At 34.2% G+C, this 17271-nt stretch overlaps 1 protein-coding gene across 12 annotated transcripts in view; it reads left to right on the plus strand.

Moving 5' to 3' along the window:
- The window catches only part of LOC128243349 (FH1/FH2 domain-containing protein 3-like), a 93026-nt gene that overhangs the window by 67686 nt on the left and 8069 nt on the right, over positions 1 to 17271 (plus strand). For 8 of the 12 annotated variants that reach the window (XM_052961068.1, XM_052961061.1, XM_052961069.1 and 5 more), the window contains 10 exons: positions 2777 to 2932; positions 4870 to 5055; positions 5586 to 5705; positions 6020 to 6181; positions 9085 to 9206; positions 9743 to 9817; positions 10113 to 10305; positions 11468 to 11506; positions 13952 to 14099; positions 14771 to 14947. In XM_052961068.1, the coding sequence (XP_052817028.1) occupies positions 2777 to 2932; positions 4870 to 5055; positions 5586 to 5705; positions 6020 to 6181; positions 9085 to 9206; positions 9743 to 9817; positions 10113 to 10305; positions 11468 to 11506; positions 13952 to 14099; positions 14771 to 14947 (1378 nt within the window). Of the gene's footprint in view, positions 1 to 2776; positions 2933 to 4869; positions 5056 to 5585; positions 5706 to 6019; positions 6182 to 9084; positions 9207 to 9742; positions 9818 to 10112; positions 10306 to 11467; positions 11507 to 13951; positions 14100 to 14770; positions 14948 to 15876; positions 15924 to 17079; positions 17118 to 17271 lie in introns of all 12 variants that reach the window. The other 4 variants (XM_052961065.1, XM_052961064.1, XM_052961067.1 and 1 more) reach the window with 3 other exon arrangements.

Consider the following 17271-nt stretch of genomic DNA (forward strand, 5'->3'; position numbering starts at 1 on the left):
TGTGTGTTGTTCGCAATCTTATTCTATTGTCTCTCTATGTAGTATTGCTATTGGTAAACATGAAAATCTCATGAAAACAAGTTGACATTTTGTAATGCATGGTGTTTTTTGTGGATAATTCTATGTAGTAACTTAACATTTAAGACTAGTTCAGAGTATATTTAGTTGCTTTTACTATTTAATGATTAAATTCTTTGAATTGCAGTATTTATAATGACGAGGTCTTTAGAGGTGTTACTATGTCTTCCAAACTTTTATTAACTTTTTAAAAATATTTGAGGCATTTTCATAGCCGGATTGTTGTTGGTGCTGGCATGCACAGTTGGTGTTGCCGTGCACAGTTGGTGATGCCATGGGCATCTGTAACCTTGGCCATAGCTCATATTGTTGTTTAAGATATTCAGAAAATAACTTGGTATACAAAAAGTAACATGTTGAAAGTTTCTCTGCACACATGTGTTGGAATACATACTGGTTAAGCTATTGCTTGACTGAAACAACAACACACAAAAACAGGTGACGTTGGCATTCACTCTGGAGCAATCTTGTTTAATTTTGATTATGTCATATTATAACATAGCCTCAAATGTAGTGTCTCTGCAAGTATCATGTCGGAACTCACACATTCTTCTATAGATTTGTGTCACATTTTCTCCTCAGATCATAATTAAAAAGTTGCTGATACTTTCCTAAAATAATGAGACTTTGCAAAATATTTCAAAATAAAATTATGTAATTCATGAAGTTGAATGTTTTGACAGTGAAATTAATATATGCTGTTCTGTTGTTATTCTATTTTCATGCTTGTTTTTCAACGCTGGATCATTATTGTGCATGTATACGCTTCCGATTGTAGGATACGGTAAGACAATCACACCAACATGCAACGTTATATTATATATACAGCCCTCTTCCCCTGGAAACATATACCAGTATTACCCATACTATCCCAACTATTATACCCGATACAGTATTATAATTTATATCTACTTCTCCCAGTGATAATCCAGGGATGGAATAAAAAACGGAAGTCTGAATTTGAAGTTCAAGGTTTTTCTACAACTTAAGGTATGGGAGGGAAGGAGGGGGGGGGGGGTGTAAAAGGGTCATGCCTTTACTTTTAAGAATATTGGATTGGAATGTATATATCCAGAGGAAACTAGATTGCAAGTAATTGCAAAGAAATTTTCAGAGGGTAAATCTCAATAAATAGCCATTCAAGTAATAAAAGAACTCAAGGTTAATAATCCATTCTTTAATAAAATGTTACGAATATTTCTCCCATGATTTCCATCCCTGTTTTCTGTGTATTATATGCATACAATATACCCAGACTTTCTACATGTATATCCAATATGAACGGAAATATCACTATGCCAACTCCCAATACCTAGCTGCCCTTGCATTCAATCTTTCCTCCCCCAAATCAAATCTATATTCTTTGATAGCCCCATAGTATATGATAAAGTCTTAAAATCATTATGCATTGGGGTCGTAAAAGAAGATGAAAAAGGTATACTTTTCCAACCTCTCTCCCAAAATGGCTGAACCATGAAGCTTTTCTGTCCTTGACCTTTCGACCCTTGTTCTGTACTTCCCTACACATTTATAGGAACCTTGATATTATATATCAATCAGTATAAGCTGCATGTAGGAATAATATGTTGTTTGAGTAGTTGCTAACCCTTTTATGAAATGTGAAATGCTAGTATAACAATTAAATGAGGTAGACCTCACAGTGGTTCTCCAATTGTTCAATTCTTTCGCAAAACAGTAGAATTTCACATTTCATAAATGTAGTAACAACTTATATCCGTCATTTGTGTCATTTTAAGCTATAATTTGAAGCTAACCTGTTTTTAGTGTATATTTCAATTAAAACTTTGGAAGATAAACAGAAGTTAATTGTGTATGGAAGGTAAAATTAGAAATAGCACCTGTACAAGAATACTCAAAATGGCACACAAGTTAAGATCTTTATGAGAATTTCAGTAAATGCTAGACATTTTTCCCCATTTGTAATAAAACACAGAGAAAAGTTTAACCAAGGCTGGATCCCAATGGCAACAGAATTTTTCAGAAGATAAGACCTTTTCCTGGGCAGAATTTACTGAAATTGCTATGAAATTGTTATTGCATGATTGTTGTATTCCTAACAATTAATATTTTATTAATTACGAGTCTAACATCAGATGAATTGTTAGTTCAAAATGTATAACTGAATGAAAAAGTAAACAACAACGAGACGTAGTGAACAACAGTACATTATTCTAGGGCTATTTTCGAAAGAAGTTCGGTAAAATTACAATGAAAATGTAGAATACATGAGTGTATTTGAGAATAGTACGTTACATCTGATGAAAGATTTGTATATTTATTTGTTATATTTTATTGTAATTATCAGATTTGACTTACAGGGTAACTTGGCAGTCGTTTGATAATCCATTTAACTGTTATAAAACTTGTTTTTTATGTATTATGTACTTATAATATAGTGGTAGAATTTATTATTAGAACTCTAATTTCTGTAAACTGCTTCAATTATGAATATATAATATATATATTTAGTTTATAGATAACTTTGCTCCTGCTCAGGAATCGAGATACATATTCAAGCTGCTTCGACAATATAAGTAGACATTTTCTGTTGCAGTGCCTTAAATGCTTTCATTTAGTTTAAATATACAGCAATATACAGCAATTACTCACTTATTGTGTTGGAAATAATCGTCTACAAATTTTCAAAACAAATTCAAATCTTTATCATTGTTTGCAGCGCCAAGAGGCCACTGGAAAGAAAGAGATTACTGTTCTTGATCCGAAGCGATCCAACACGATCAACATCGGTTTAACAGTTCTGCCACCTCCCAGGACAATCAAAGCTGCCATACTCAAGATGGATAACTCTATCATGAACAAGGAGGGAATTGAGGTACTTTGTTGCGAAGGTTGAAATATGGTAGTGGTTATAGAATCTTGATAGAAATATTACATACAAGACTTTGTTCTTCTCTGTAGGGAAGTAATTTATTATGTAACAAAGTCGCTTAAACACCTTTAATGAATATTCCAGGCACAGCCCTTCATTAAGTACTGATGATTGGTTATGCCCGATGTATTTCTTGAGCATGTTTAAGTGACTCTATGATATTCTATTTAAGAAGTTGTAGATCGTATGCCATATCATGAACAATCCTTCTTTATGTTTATAATTTGTTTGAATTATGACTGTGTGTAGCTGGTTTGTTCTTCAAAGAAAAAAACAGAAGTGAGGTATTGTCATGTACTTGGTGTTGCGGTTCAGAACGTTAATGTTGTAGTTTCTTTTTCCTTGGCCCTAAATAAAAACCTTGGTACTCCGACTACCAGTGACAGTATCAGTTACATTTGTAACAAGACCCGTAACTCTGGCGATATCACTGTACAGTTGTGTCCCTTGGTTGACAAAGAAAGATGGATGAGTGTTGCGTTGTATCTGCTTGAGATGCTCTTGTTTAAGAAAGTATGGCTAGCAATAACAGTATCAATTCTGTGAAGAATAATTCACTTAATGGCAGTTTTAAAGTGTATTCTATTTGTTGCTGTGGAAGCCAAGAAGGGCTTAGAAATGAAAAAAAGATTATTGTTGTTTGAAAAAGACTACCATATTTCATGTGAACTAGTCTGATTGCAGTGTTATGTATACAAACTGTTGTTTATTATCGGTTAATCACCTGATTGTGGTTCCCAGGTTGCTGTAAGACGTCTTGTATGTATCTAATTATCATAACAAACAGATGTAGCATCTACACATCAGTAATTATCCAAGGCACATCAGCAGTGATCCAAATACAGTTGTTTCCTGGAAATATTGGCCAGATTGTTCAGAACTTTGTTTAATTAACAACATTGTTAACAGCATCATAGTTAACTTTTTAATAAAACAAGCACAGCTATAGCACATGTTTCAACATTTGAAAGAAGCGATGCAGATCAAAAGTGCTTCAGTGAAACTTCCAGAGTATTAAAGATAGCAACTTTGACATTAACAATGTTGTTAACTTTAATATAGGTCTGAAAAGTGAACCCATTGTGTCTTGTTCATACAGTTCATAACATAACCAGAAACAATTTTTCTTACCCTAGCACATTTTATATCGTAATGTATTTTATAACTTTGCAATTCCGTACAAAAAATGTTTATTTGATATATAATATATCATGAATGGGTTGTTTAGGGGTCTAACTTTGTATATGTATAACAACAAGATGATTTAGGTGCATATATATGTAAGACTTATAACCTCAATTTCTTGAAACTTCTTAAGGTTTATAGGCTTAAGTAGCTTATTTCAATTAGCCAAAATACATACTTAAATTTGATTTTGATCAATGGATTTTTTTTGTAATTACCATAAAGATAATTACTATTTTATGTCTGAAAAATCTTAAAGAAGTAGATATAACACAAAATAAAGAAAAACAAAGATAGGGAGCTGAGCTTAATCCTGATTTAAGAGACTTAAGAATTTTTGAGAAATTAGGGCCTGAATCTTGTAAGACCCCAACTGTTGGGTACATTGTCATGACATGTGTACAAGTGTGTATCCATGAGAATATTACAAACAGCAGCCTTCATCGATCTTCACACACCATTTGAAACCATAGTTTTTATCCTGTTTATTGATGATCAAAGGCACTTTAATTTCATGAGTTTCTAGATTTTGTGATTCGATAAATGCTGAAAGGCTTTCGCAAACATTCAATTTTAGATTGTTTCATCAACAAAAGTCTCGAATTTATAAACAAATAAGTCTGCCTCCTTTGTTTAGCAAAACATTACACCGTTGATGTAGCAATCAGTCAAATATTTCCTCTCCCTCATTGTAGAAGATCCTGACCTCCATGATCCCGACGGACGAGGAGAAAGCAAAGATCCTGGAAGCCCAGCTAGCAAACCCGGATATTCCGCTGGGACACGCGGAACAGTTCCTTCTAACCCTGTCCTCCATCAGTGAGCTCTCGTCACGACTCAATGTCTGGCTGTTCAAGCTGGATTATGAGAATATAGAGTCGGTATGTAGTCATGTCAGGGTTTTGTGTGGATGGTATTGTTGTATTATTAACAGTTTTTTGAGGAGGAGATAAACCTTAAAAGAAAATAACAACTGTGGACGTAATTATTTTTAAGCTACACATATATCCTGTTTTTATCATAAAATATTTAATGTACATATGCCAACTGGAAATTCTTACATTCTTATTATTTAAAGTTTATTATTACTTTTCTGAACTACTGTATCAATACTAGTTGGGTTGTGCCTGATTGCTGATGTTATTGATTAGTAAATCAAAAATAATGATCGAAGGGAATAGTGTAAAATGTCTTTATACAAGCCTACATGATTGTGCAAACAGCTGAATTACCGATCTTATATAACCAATAAATGACTTAAACTGAAACTCTGGCGGTCGTTTTTGTCAGAATCTTTCTCTTTGGCTACCTTTTGAAACAGTGACATTAAAATCAATTGAATTCTATGTCATATTCAATGTCAAAGTTTATGACATATACAAACTTAACCAAGTTTGTGCATTTTTTTTAGGAAATTGCGGAGCCATTGATGGACCTGAAGAAGGGGATGGACGAACTCCATGAGAACAAGACGTACCGTTACATCCTCTCTGCCATACTCACTGTGGGGAACTTCCTCAATGGAGCCCAGGTATCACATCTAGCGCTCCCTACATGATAGACATTTGTCTCATATATTGAAAATATAGGGCCAATTGTTCTGAACTTGGTCTAAGTAAACAATGTAGTTATTGTCATCATTATCAACTTTCAAAGTTTTGAAAGTTACTGGACTGAAAGTGTAATGGATACACTTGTGATCTGCCGTAACATGTTTTGAGACAACTGTTTAAGATGTACTTGTACACTGTACAAGCACATTGAAATAGCTGAGCAAATAGTACGCAGTTAAAAGTTAACAACACTATCAATAATCACATTGTTAACTTTAACATCTTTTTGTAGGTGCGAGGTTTCAGTATCGAGTACCTGGCCAAGGTTCCGGAGGTGAAGGACACTGTGCACAAACACTCCATCCTGCATCACCTGTGCACCATCATCATAGAACAGTTCCCGGATAGCACAGATCTGTACTCAGAGATAGGAACCATTACACGCTGTTCTAGGGTGAGTTTTAGGGGGGTTGTGAGGGGGTGGGGCATAGTTGTCTAACAGTAAGAACAAACACTCTATTTCACTGCTCCAGGGTGAGTTTTAGTGGGGCTGTGAGGGGGTGGGGTATAGTTGTCTAACAGTAAGAATAAAACGCTCTATTTCACTGCTCTAGGGTGAGTGTTAGGGGGGCTGTGAGGGGGTGGGGTATAGTAGGCTAACAGTAAGAATTTAACGCTCTATTTCACTGCTCTAGGGTTAGTACTAGGGTGTCTGTGAGGGGATGGGGTATACTGTGAAATCATTAATGTTCGTGGGGCATTAATGTTCGTGGTTTTCGTGGGTTGGGTGATCCACGAATTCAAGATCCCACGAAATATAAACCCTTTATTCACTTTTTCAATTGCCTTGTTAAGTACATACTCTAGTATATTCTTTACAGAGGTCGCAGTATACAGTGTTAAAACCTGTCTCACAGTATAACTTACGATCATTATTCTGTTAATATATTATAACTTAAACTGCCTTTAACAAATAATGAACCAAATCGATTAAATGTGTTTTATGCAGCAAATGACAGTTATAAGCACGTGGTTAAACATGTGCTGTTAATGAAAATCTCCAAGTTTACAAGATGTCCGTGATGAGTGTCCATACTCGATTTTTTTATTTAATGAAATAATTAATCGATTACTAGTACATTGAAGGTTACAAAGCACCGAACGTGACAATATACGCACCTTTTCGGTGTTTTCACAGTTTGCAAAATTCTTAATTGGCATTCAATGGCTTCCCCTATCTGTATTTATGATCAGGGTACATCTTCTATTATTACCTTTATTCCCAATTAAATCGATAAGTGACATGGGTATATGCACTAATTGGCATGTCGTACCACATAAGCGAGTGTCATAAACCAATGACGTAGAAGACGAAAATCACGGGCCAGCGCGTGGATATTATGCAGACGATCTAGGACGATCGCATCTTCGATTTTTTTTTCATTAACCCTTTACTTCATGTAAACCTAAGCCATTTCAGGCTGCCAGTTCATGGCTTATCAGTTCATATCAGTACCCCTACTTCATAGGAGATTATTGATATTATTGGAATTTTAACCCTAATGTAGTACAAACCTATTTTCTTAGTATTTCTTTTGGTTTAATCAATAAGTCATCAATGTAAAGTTTATAGAGAATTAAATTTCCAATCCAGTCATATAAATTTTATTTTGTTATCTAAATTATTTCCGCATGATATTCATAAACAAACAGAAAAATATGTCAAATTTGATGAAAATTAATTTTTATTACACTTTTATTTATCAAACACAACACGAAATATTATATAAACAACATATTTTTATAATTCATTTAATGCAACCTGAATTGAAACAAAGATGGACAGAATTAAAAAATAGTTCACAACAAAGAAGCACGGTATATTTATATATATGATACAGAAGGAAAAAAAAGTTGATCAACAGTCACAGTACGTATAACTTTCGGTTATTTAACACTACAATGAACAAATAAAGTTATTATTCAACTACTAAATGAGGCCTGCATGTTATTGTTTACTAAATTTATATCGTTTATTGCATGTCCATGTATTGTCATTTGGGTTTGATTTTAAAAATCCTCATTTCTCGTATCCTTGTGTGCGTGACGCCGAGGTCTGAATTCTCGACGTCGTACTCAATGTCTCAAACTCATTTTAATTGAAGCCAGAATGTTCCGATTCGTCAGACAAACACTGAAATATAAATGACATTATTCAGGAATGTTGTTTTAAACTGAAGTTAACAAGGGCAGAAATTAGCTCTACATTGCATTCTTGTGTATTCGAAAACACGTGTTTCAACAGCTGATCGATGTCAAATTGGGTCATGTCAAAGTTTAACAATAGGGATAGTCATTATTTTATAACACATTTGTACTTACTTTCAATTTGTAGAAGCAGATGCGCATTTTTATGACCGGATTAGCGAAACAGAAGTGACACATATGTCCCATATAATGATTTATGGCCTTTGTTTATACAAGCCAGATGATTTTTTGTTTATCCAACATGGCCGACATTTTGACACGTTTTCGAACCATGACCTGTGACGTCAGGCGCGTGATCAATAAAATATAGTTGTATTATTGGTAGTTAATTATAACTTGCAGTATTGTGTAAATTTCCACGAGGAAAACGAGACAGAAATGCCCACAAACCTGCGCAGTCAACGTTTTACGCATCTTTGATACCAGTGACCTTATTTCGCGATTTTCCGAAATTCTTTAAATAGTAACATAGTGTTTTTTTTAGTGCATTGTATTTATCGATGTTTATACTTCATGAATATGAATTTATAGCGCATAAACAAGCATCAGGTATGAAAATAAATGCCCCTACATTACGAATACGTAGGATTACGTATCTATGAAGCTATGGATAAAACGTTAAGATCCGTATCTATGAAGCTATGGATAGATAAGTAAAATTGCGTATCTATGAAGTAAAGGGTTAATGAAAATCCACGAATTCAAGTACCCACGAAATTGTTTCTTTTCGGCAAACCACGAAATTTCATGCCCACGAACATTAATGATTTCACAGTAGTTGTCTTAACAGTGAGAACAAAACCTCTATTTCACTGCTCTAGGGTGAGTTTGACTAATAGAGCTACATTGTTTTGAATACAGTATAGGTTCAAGACATTTGATCTCATTCAAAGCTGTATTTTGGCTTCGTTAGGGTAAGTTGTTTGGACCCATACTGTTTCTCATTTTGTAAAATTGTGTATTTGTTGCAGTTGTGTTTTTAGCGACCTGATTTCTTTTAGGCAAAACATCCTTCGTTTTCATGCTATGAATCATTTTCATTTTTAAAATGTCCAAATGTCAAGATATTAAACCTTTTTTTCCCTGTAGATGGACTGGGATGAGTTGAAGCGTAAGCTGGACCAACTGGAGAGTGACTGTAAAGCCTCCTGGGACAACCTGCGAGCCATCATCAAACACGACGGGTCCTCTAACTCACAGCTCAAGTCCAAGTGAGTACAGCCAGACAAAATATTGTTTTCACCTTCATTTCAGTAATTAAGATTACTTTTTAAGCAACGGCTTGAAATGTTTCAGCGATTTTGACTTGATAACCATGTGGCCATCATATGAATGATTGTATCGTACAGTATTTTTTTTTTTCGAATCCTTTATTCTTGTATATGATAAGATATATATTTGAAACTAAAGAGGTTTGCTGAAAAAAATTCTCCTCATTTAACAAGATCTACAAGTTGAAGAAATTTAATTCTAGTTTTGAGACTCACTTTGTATTTGTTTGAAATTTGTGATCTCATGATAGTTTGCTGTAGTCTGGGTGATAAGATGCCGGCCAAGGACATCATTTGTTTAGAATCTGAATCACACTGAACAAATATCTATCAACTGCTCTTCAAACAAAAGTTTCTGAAATAATTTATTCATCTCAACACCTTTCAAGCTCTCATGCATTAAGCAATAGCCACATATTTATTTATGGCAGAATTTTTTGGAGCCTGAAATAAAACTCTATTTATTATATTTTCAGGATGTCAGAGTTTTTGCGGGATGCAGCTGAGCGTATCATGATCCTTCAGATTGTTCATAAACGGGTTATAAACAGGTACAATTGTGTAAAATAGTGTTGCTATGTTTATTCCCCCTTGGAATGGTCTTGGAGAAAGAAATCCAAGTATTTTTAAAGCATTTGTATTATTGTTGTTGTCAGCAGTATGTAAAATCATTAATGCTATTTGAAACTTGTTATTGGACAATACACACATTTAGTCTTCTCCACATTACAGGTCTTGTAACTCTGTCTTAACTAACTGCTTTAGTTTTCTTCTTGATTATCTATTACTACACGACTCTTACCCCTCTGAACCTCCTACATGACATATGTCTGCTCTATTCCCTAGGTATCACAAGTTATTACTCTGGATGGGCTTACCAGTGTTCCAAGCTAAGGACCTGAAGATCAACTTATTCTGTAAAACCATCAGCGAGTTCGCCCTTGAATACCGAACAACGCGGGAGAAAGTCATACAACAGCTTGAGAAGAAGGCAAACCAGCGGGAACGAAAAAAGACGAGAGGGAAGATGATTGTCGATGTAAGTGCTCTGTGGCAGATTGTTGCGACATTTTTAAAGCTTTCCTTAGATTCGTGATGCTGTGCTTATTTAAGGATGTGTTGGACAGATAGATGTTGACAGTTTGCTTCTATTCTCTGTTATGTCTAGGTTAGTCTCTATTGTTATAGAGAAAAGCTTCTGAACTTCCATGTCAGCTAATGTTCTGACTGTGCCTTGCTTTTCCTTTCTTTGGCCTTTTTTGTTTATTTGTTGTTTCTTATTGTTTGAGGTATTGTTATAGGCTTGGTGATCTTTGCCTTAGTGTGGTCCCATCTTGCAAACTTTTTTGCCATACAGTGGAACCCCAATTACTTGATCTCCTATGGACCAGGGAAAATACCTTGAGCCTTGAAAAATTCGAGCCAAGTGGGATTTTTTAACCTTCAGTGTAAATAAATCAGTCATTTACATCTAGTTCAACCCAACAAGGAATTTGAGCCAAGCGAGTTCGAGCCAAGGGGGTCCGATTGTATATAAAAGGCATTATCATAAAACTTAGCAAATTTACCAATGACGCTATGCATATACATATCTACCAAGTCCCATAACTCTGCCTTCAGTATTTGTCAAGTTTTTGCCCTTGAGCAACTGAGAAAAGTTGATGAGCATTTGCCGTGTTGGTGTTGACACAGATACTCGTTGGCGGGAATTGCACTGGCCCCAATATCACGAAAATACTTAACTTCTGTAACCACATAATATTGAAAGTTTTTTTTATAAAATTGTATGTTTTTCACTGTAGAAAAGTGCAATCTCTTATAGAATATGTGGATTTAAGATTTTGGTAAAAAAATGTTCTACAGCAAAAAATGTAATCGAGAATGACTGAATGTTTTTATCAATTACTCGAGTACATTTTCCGCTCTAAAGCAAGTTTTCTTTGAAATATTGCCGAAAGGATTTTATCATCACGTTCTATGATTAATTACGTTTTGAAAAAGAGTTAAACATACTAGGTTTTGAATGATACAATCCTCAGAAGTTGTAAATGTGTTGAGATTTGACTCAAGTGATTTTGTGATTCTGTGGCCTGCTTAGCTTATAAACTGCTGTAACTGATTAATAAATGGCATGAAATAGAAACAAAACAAACAAAAATGCCAGAAAACTGTTGTACATTGTCTTTAACTTTTATTCACAGCTTTCATTACCCACCAATATTGACACAAAAATAAAGCAGGCAAGTGTTAACATATATATAGGTAGCCGGTAGGAAGAATGGTGGTTTCATAAAGTTATGCTCATTTTAAGAAAGGCTAATTTCATCATCATTAGTTTTGATATTCATCTCTAGGAGTTATGTTTTAGTTGAGGTAATAACAATTTTATTAACAAAAAAAATCATTGAAGTAATTTTATAAACTTATGCTTATTTCTGAGAGAGGTAATTTCCTTGTCACGATTTTGTTACTCATGCGTTGGTTTTACATTTATTTGAAATAATGATCATATTATTAACATTAAATAATACATTCATCTCTGATTGTAATTTTTTTTCTCATGTTTTCATTGTAGGAACTGAATGATTATGTAGGTTGGATTTGAGACATGATGTTATATGTCATAACCACATACATGTAGACATCGATGTACATAGGGAATGATTAACATGGACATTATATTTCATCTTTAAACAACATCACACTTGGCCCATTGTTCAGAACTTTAAGTTAACAACATCATTAACGACATCGTTGTTAACTGTTAAAGGTGAAATATTTCATATCAACTGACATATTTGAATGAAACAAGTACAGCTGAATCACTTGTCTCAAATCTGTTAGAAATATTGCAGATCAAAATGATTCAGATTGCAAGTGTGTCCATGAACCTTCCAGAGCAGTAAAGATTTGAAAGTTATCAATGATGACGATAACAGCATTGTCAACATTAACAAAGTTCTGAACAATCGGCCCTCTGTGTTAACAAAATATGTGCAATGCAACTGAAATTTCCATTTAGTTTAATTGGCATGTATTTGATTAAAATCTCCTTTGTGGAAATGATATATAAACCATGTTTCTTTTTCCCTATCTCACAAGTAATTCACATGGAATGTCAAATATACGTTCACCAAACTTAGGAAATCTGGTCATTTTTGACTACGTCTGTAGGATATTCATCATGTTTGTTATTTTATAGTGAAGGCGTTTTGTTTACTGTAAGGTGTCTAATGTGGTGTCTGAAAGGCTGTGTACTATCATTCATAAACTTGTTGGTATATAGACTATATGGTCCATCACCAATGCGGCTTAGATGTTGCGACGAGATTGGTGGATGATGTTGCCAAGAATGCTAGGCATAAGCCTCCAGTTTAAAAGTCAATACTGGTCAGATTAAACTCTGGATCAAATGGGCGATCTTGGCTGTATGGTCTTTCAATCTTAGCCATATGGACCAGTTGGTGTATCGCCCTCTAAATTGGTTTACTCTTAATTCTAATTACCAGTTCACTCCTTACTGTAACTAAAGTCATTCAAACTCCTAAGAATAAGAATTTCTATGAATGATAGTACTTGCATGATTATAAAAGGGTTGTTTTATGTTTTATGGATTTTTTCGATGATTGTTGGATGTGGAATACTCATACTGGATAATCATCCAAAGTTTTGTTTAAACTTAAGATTAATAGCCCTCTAAATCCATGTTGTTTTGTATGTTGAAGATAAAATATCAGGGCTTTTACACTTTCTTTAGCAGAGGCAGAAATTTGGCTACATCCCAATTGAAAAAAGTATATTTTCAACAATATTTAGACAATATATTTTGTTCCAGAATAAATTAAAAAACATAATTCAATAATAAAAGAAACAGTCCCCAAAATACAAAAATTTAATTCCTAAGTTTTGCTGAAAAAGCCCCAAACAAAAAATCAATGGAAAAATACAGGTCTTCTATGGGTATTTATTGGTGTAATTGTCTTGTATGTGTACATGTATTATTCATCTTTCAACTTTTGCATGTGTGTGCATGTGTCTGTATGTCTGTACATTGTCAACTTATTCAATTATTATTTTGTGCCATTTATCTTAAGTATTTAACTGTGTAAGCCTGGCTCTATCATATTCATCTATGATTAGCACGGCTAGAATATATTGTCATACTTAAGCAATTAATAATGTTCCACAGTCGGATTTAAAATTTGTCTCATTTTGATTGATTTTTTTTGGTTTATAAAAAGAGGATTGTGATAAGTGCTCTTAAAATTTGGATTGATAAAACTCCATTTCGAAGATTGAAGTGAAAAAGGTTCCAAGTGACATTAGATAAAGAAGGAGAAACCTTTTCTGCTTTCACTCTTATATTTGTTTTGTTTTTGAAAGTTTTTTATACAAGGAGCAAGCTTACATTAAAGTATCACATCAAATATTTTGTGAACAAATGACTAATGGAAATTTGTTATCCCTTTCAAAAACACTAATATGCAATTCTTTGTTAATTTTTGTTTGTATTGAACCCTATTCATGTAAAATAAAAAAATGTGTGAATTTGAAAAGTGCTGAATGAAAATCTCGAAGACACCTCTTAAAATGTTAATGTTCATTGCTTTTAAACTATTGATAATAACTGAAATAATCCCATGTGTATGAAATTGTAATACCAAACTTTTCTCCCCTTCCATCAGATGGGCAAGTTCAAGGGTACCAAGGGCTCATCCAAGAAGGGCTCTGAGGACGAGGATGCCCTACAACGTGTTCTTGCCAATGGCTACACGAGTTCTGATGATCGAGGGCTTCCCGGCCGACAGAGAAGAAGCAGGATGGGACCCGCAGGTACGCTGTTTGGATTTGAAAACAGTGAAACACAGTTAGCACCAACTGCTTGTGAATTGGTGGGCCTTGGACTATCATGGGTTTTTCTTTAGCTTTTTATACGGTATTGCATTTTAAGCTTGACTATTTAAAGAATAAGGAGGGCTAAACTTGTCCTGTTGGTGTCAGATGGAAATTTTTCACTATATTGACAAATTCTTGAAATCTTGTGAATTAAAGATTTGTTTCAGCCACCGTGCAATGCAGTATTTTAAAGAAACAATAACATTATCAAATATTATCGAAACATCGTTGCAGTATTTTAAAGAAACAATAACATTATCAAATATTATCGAAACATCGTTTTCGATTGAGGTTGCTGATTATTGATTGCATAATGTTAGAACCAATTATCACAATGTTCTCTGTACATGTAAAAAAAAAAGGGTAAAACAACAGAACAAATTATTTCATAGAATCTTTTTATCTTTTAATTGAAAAAAAACAACGCAATGACAAAAATAAAGATGCATCATAATACAATTATCCAATTATATAGGATGATTGATTATGATTTAATACTTATTTTCAATCATGGCTTTTTTCACTCCCGAACTCAGCTGATTTGGAATACGTACTTGTTTACCCTAGAATAAAGACCAATTTCAATCTCTATTTTTTTCACCCCCCAGACACAGCAAGCCTCAAAAGAAGCAGCATGTCGGGGTCACGTGGCTGTCTGACCACTGATTCGGAGATGTACGACACCGGTGACGATGAGATACTCGAGGCGTGCGTACGTACAGCAACCACACCGTCCACACGTGCACCTCGGGAACGAAAGAAGGGCCAACGGAACCGCAAGTCTTGTAAGTATAGAGAGATGTAGTAGGAGTTGAGATGTATAAGGAACTTGTAATCTACATGATCATGTATAAAGGCTTTCTGATCACCTCCTGCCTCTGTCTCAATATAATTATAAACATTTTATAACTCTTTTGCTATTAAATGTTCATTTTTTTCATATTAAAAGATTTTAAAACATAATTGCCTTCATGAAACTTTTATCAGAAACAAATAAAACATGTTTTGCTCCTGACAGTTTCTTAAATTAGTTTGGGTGTTGAGTTTGTTTTAGCTCATCGTGGATTTATTACAAGTGTTACGTATAAACAGATATTTTTTCTGGTTTTCGGATCATTACATTATTTGACAGACAGGGCAGGAGTTTAATGTGCATTTTCACGCGAACACTGAATGTATTTATATAATCTACATGTAGGATATCTTGCAATGTATATGTAATCTTGTAGTCCGTTAGACAGGAAAAACCCATCACTGCCCAGGACTGTGTGCAGCTATATTTGAACACTATCAAGTCACAACTTTGAGCAAGGATTAAAAAGAATCACTGCTTTTAGCAAGGATTACAATCACAGAATCCGTATTACACTTGAAAATCTTCATTTTTAGCTCATCTATATATCATATATAAAAGTCTAGATATGTTCAAGCCTTAGTGTTGTTGTCAGTGTCATAGGTGTGCAAAAACTGTAACTTTAGCCATAACTCAAACAGTGTTCAAGATATATAAATATATTTGAACTTGATACATGTGGTGCCTGAGCATACTAGTGTTGCCGTTCGCTTCGCAGCACTGATGTTTATTTTTTGTGTTTCTATTTTTTTAGCTGTCACACACACATAAACTGGCTTTTAAATATGTGTTTTCATGCTGAGTGTACCTTTAATAGGAAAAAAACAACACTTTTAGACTTTGCCCTTCTCATATTTCCAGCTAGCATGAGACATTTACAACTATACTGAAATATGAACAATTCATAGGTAACTAATGCAATCTCTGCAGAGTTTTACACTTTCCCCGTGTGAGCAATAGTCTGTGCCCCACAAATACGGTTTATACATTTTTAAAATTGAAACTTAATCATCGTAAAGTCCTTGCTTCACATAATATGTGTACTGTCATTGATACTTTGCAGTTAAATGCAATGTTATGAACGGCTAGAATTTTGGTCATTTTCATCTCACTTTCAAGACCATGCACATCTGTGTTTCCTGAATTGAATATGTATTATTGGTATCACTTTTTTTTCTATGAAATCATTTTTAAAAAATACGTATATATCTGCATTGAGGCACAGACTATGTACGTTATTTGAATCAGCAGAAGCAATATTTTCCTTTACTCTTGAGTTTTTAATTGTCTCTCAACCAATCACAATCAATTGACATCCACAACTCCAGTGTGTTGACTTTTTATCGTCATTCTTTTCATCACATGTTTGTTGTGTTTGTCCTGTGGGTTTGAGATAAACCTTGGGCCGTTTTCACTAATGTCCTGTGTCTGAGTTTCAGGTTTAGTCTGATTTTCACTCGAGTCTGAGTTTTACTTATGTTTGAGAAGTTAAGCCTGAGATTTACCTGAGCCTGGGTTTAACCTGTTACTGAGTTTCAGGTTTGATCCAAGTTTCATCATAGATTTCTGATTTTTAAATTCAGACTCAAGACCTTAGTGAATACAGGCTGTATGTGTTTTGTGTGAGTTTGAAGTCTGAGTAAAAATCATATTTCCCCTTCTTAGTAAGGAGATATAAATAGCCTCAGATGTTCAAGTGTGTTGTGCATGTAAATATGTGTGTGTTTATTTGTGCCCATTATATGTCTCATTCCTTAACACAGTGAACTAGTGAACAATATTACCATATTGAAGCAATAGCACATTTTATGAGGCTCTATATCATAAGTGGGTTATTGCCGTGGTGGCTCTGGGGCCAAGTTTCATAAACAATGTAAGAAAAGAGAGAGTAAATAATGAAATATTTTCTTGACAGAAATCTTATATTATCAGATAGTTTAAAAATTCTGGCTTGGCCTGATATATGTGACTTCATATTTTTTTTTGCTGAAACTGGGCCCTGAAGATATCTGCTCTAAGGTTGCACCAGAGTGGACATATAATGTCAAGTTGTGTTGTTTTCAGTCTTGGATAGGGATAGGGATAGTGATACTGATCATTAGGTAACCATGGATACCGTGTGCACTCTGTTACTATGGCAACATTGTTACCATAGCAACCATCTGTGAGATTTAAATTTAAAGTTTTGATGATTTTATGATAGCAATGAAAGGAGTTTTAATTTTTACCAAAACTATTTGGATTTTCTGCTTCCTG

The sequence above is a fragment of the Mya arenaria genome, chromosome 8, assembly GCF_026914265.1.
Source record: "Mya arenaria isolate MELC-2E11 chromosome 8, ASM2691426v1".
NCBI classification, from domain to species: domain Eukaryota; kingdom Metazoa; phylum Mollusca; class Bivalvia; order Myida; family Myidae; genus Mya; species Mya arenaria.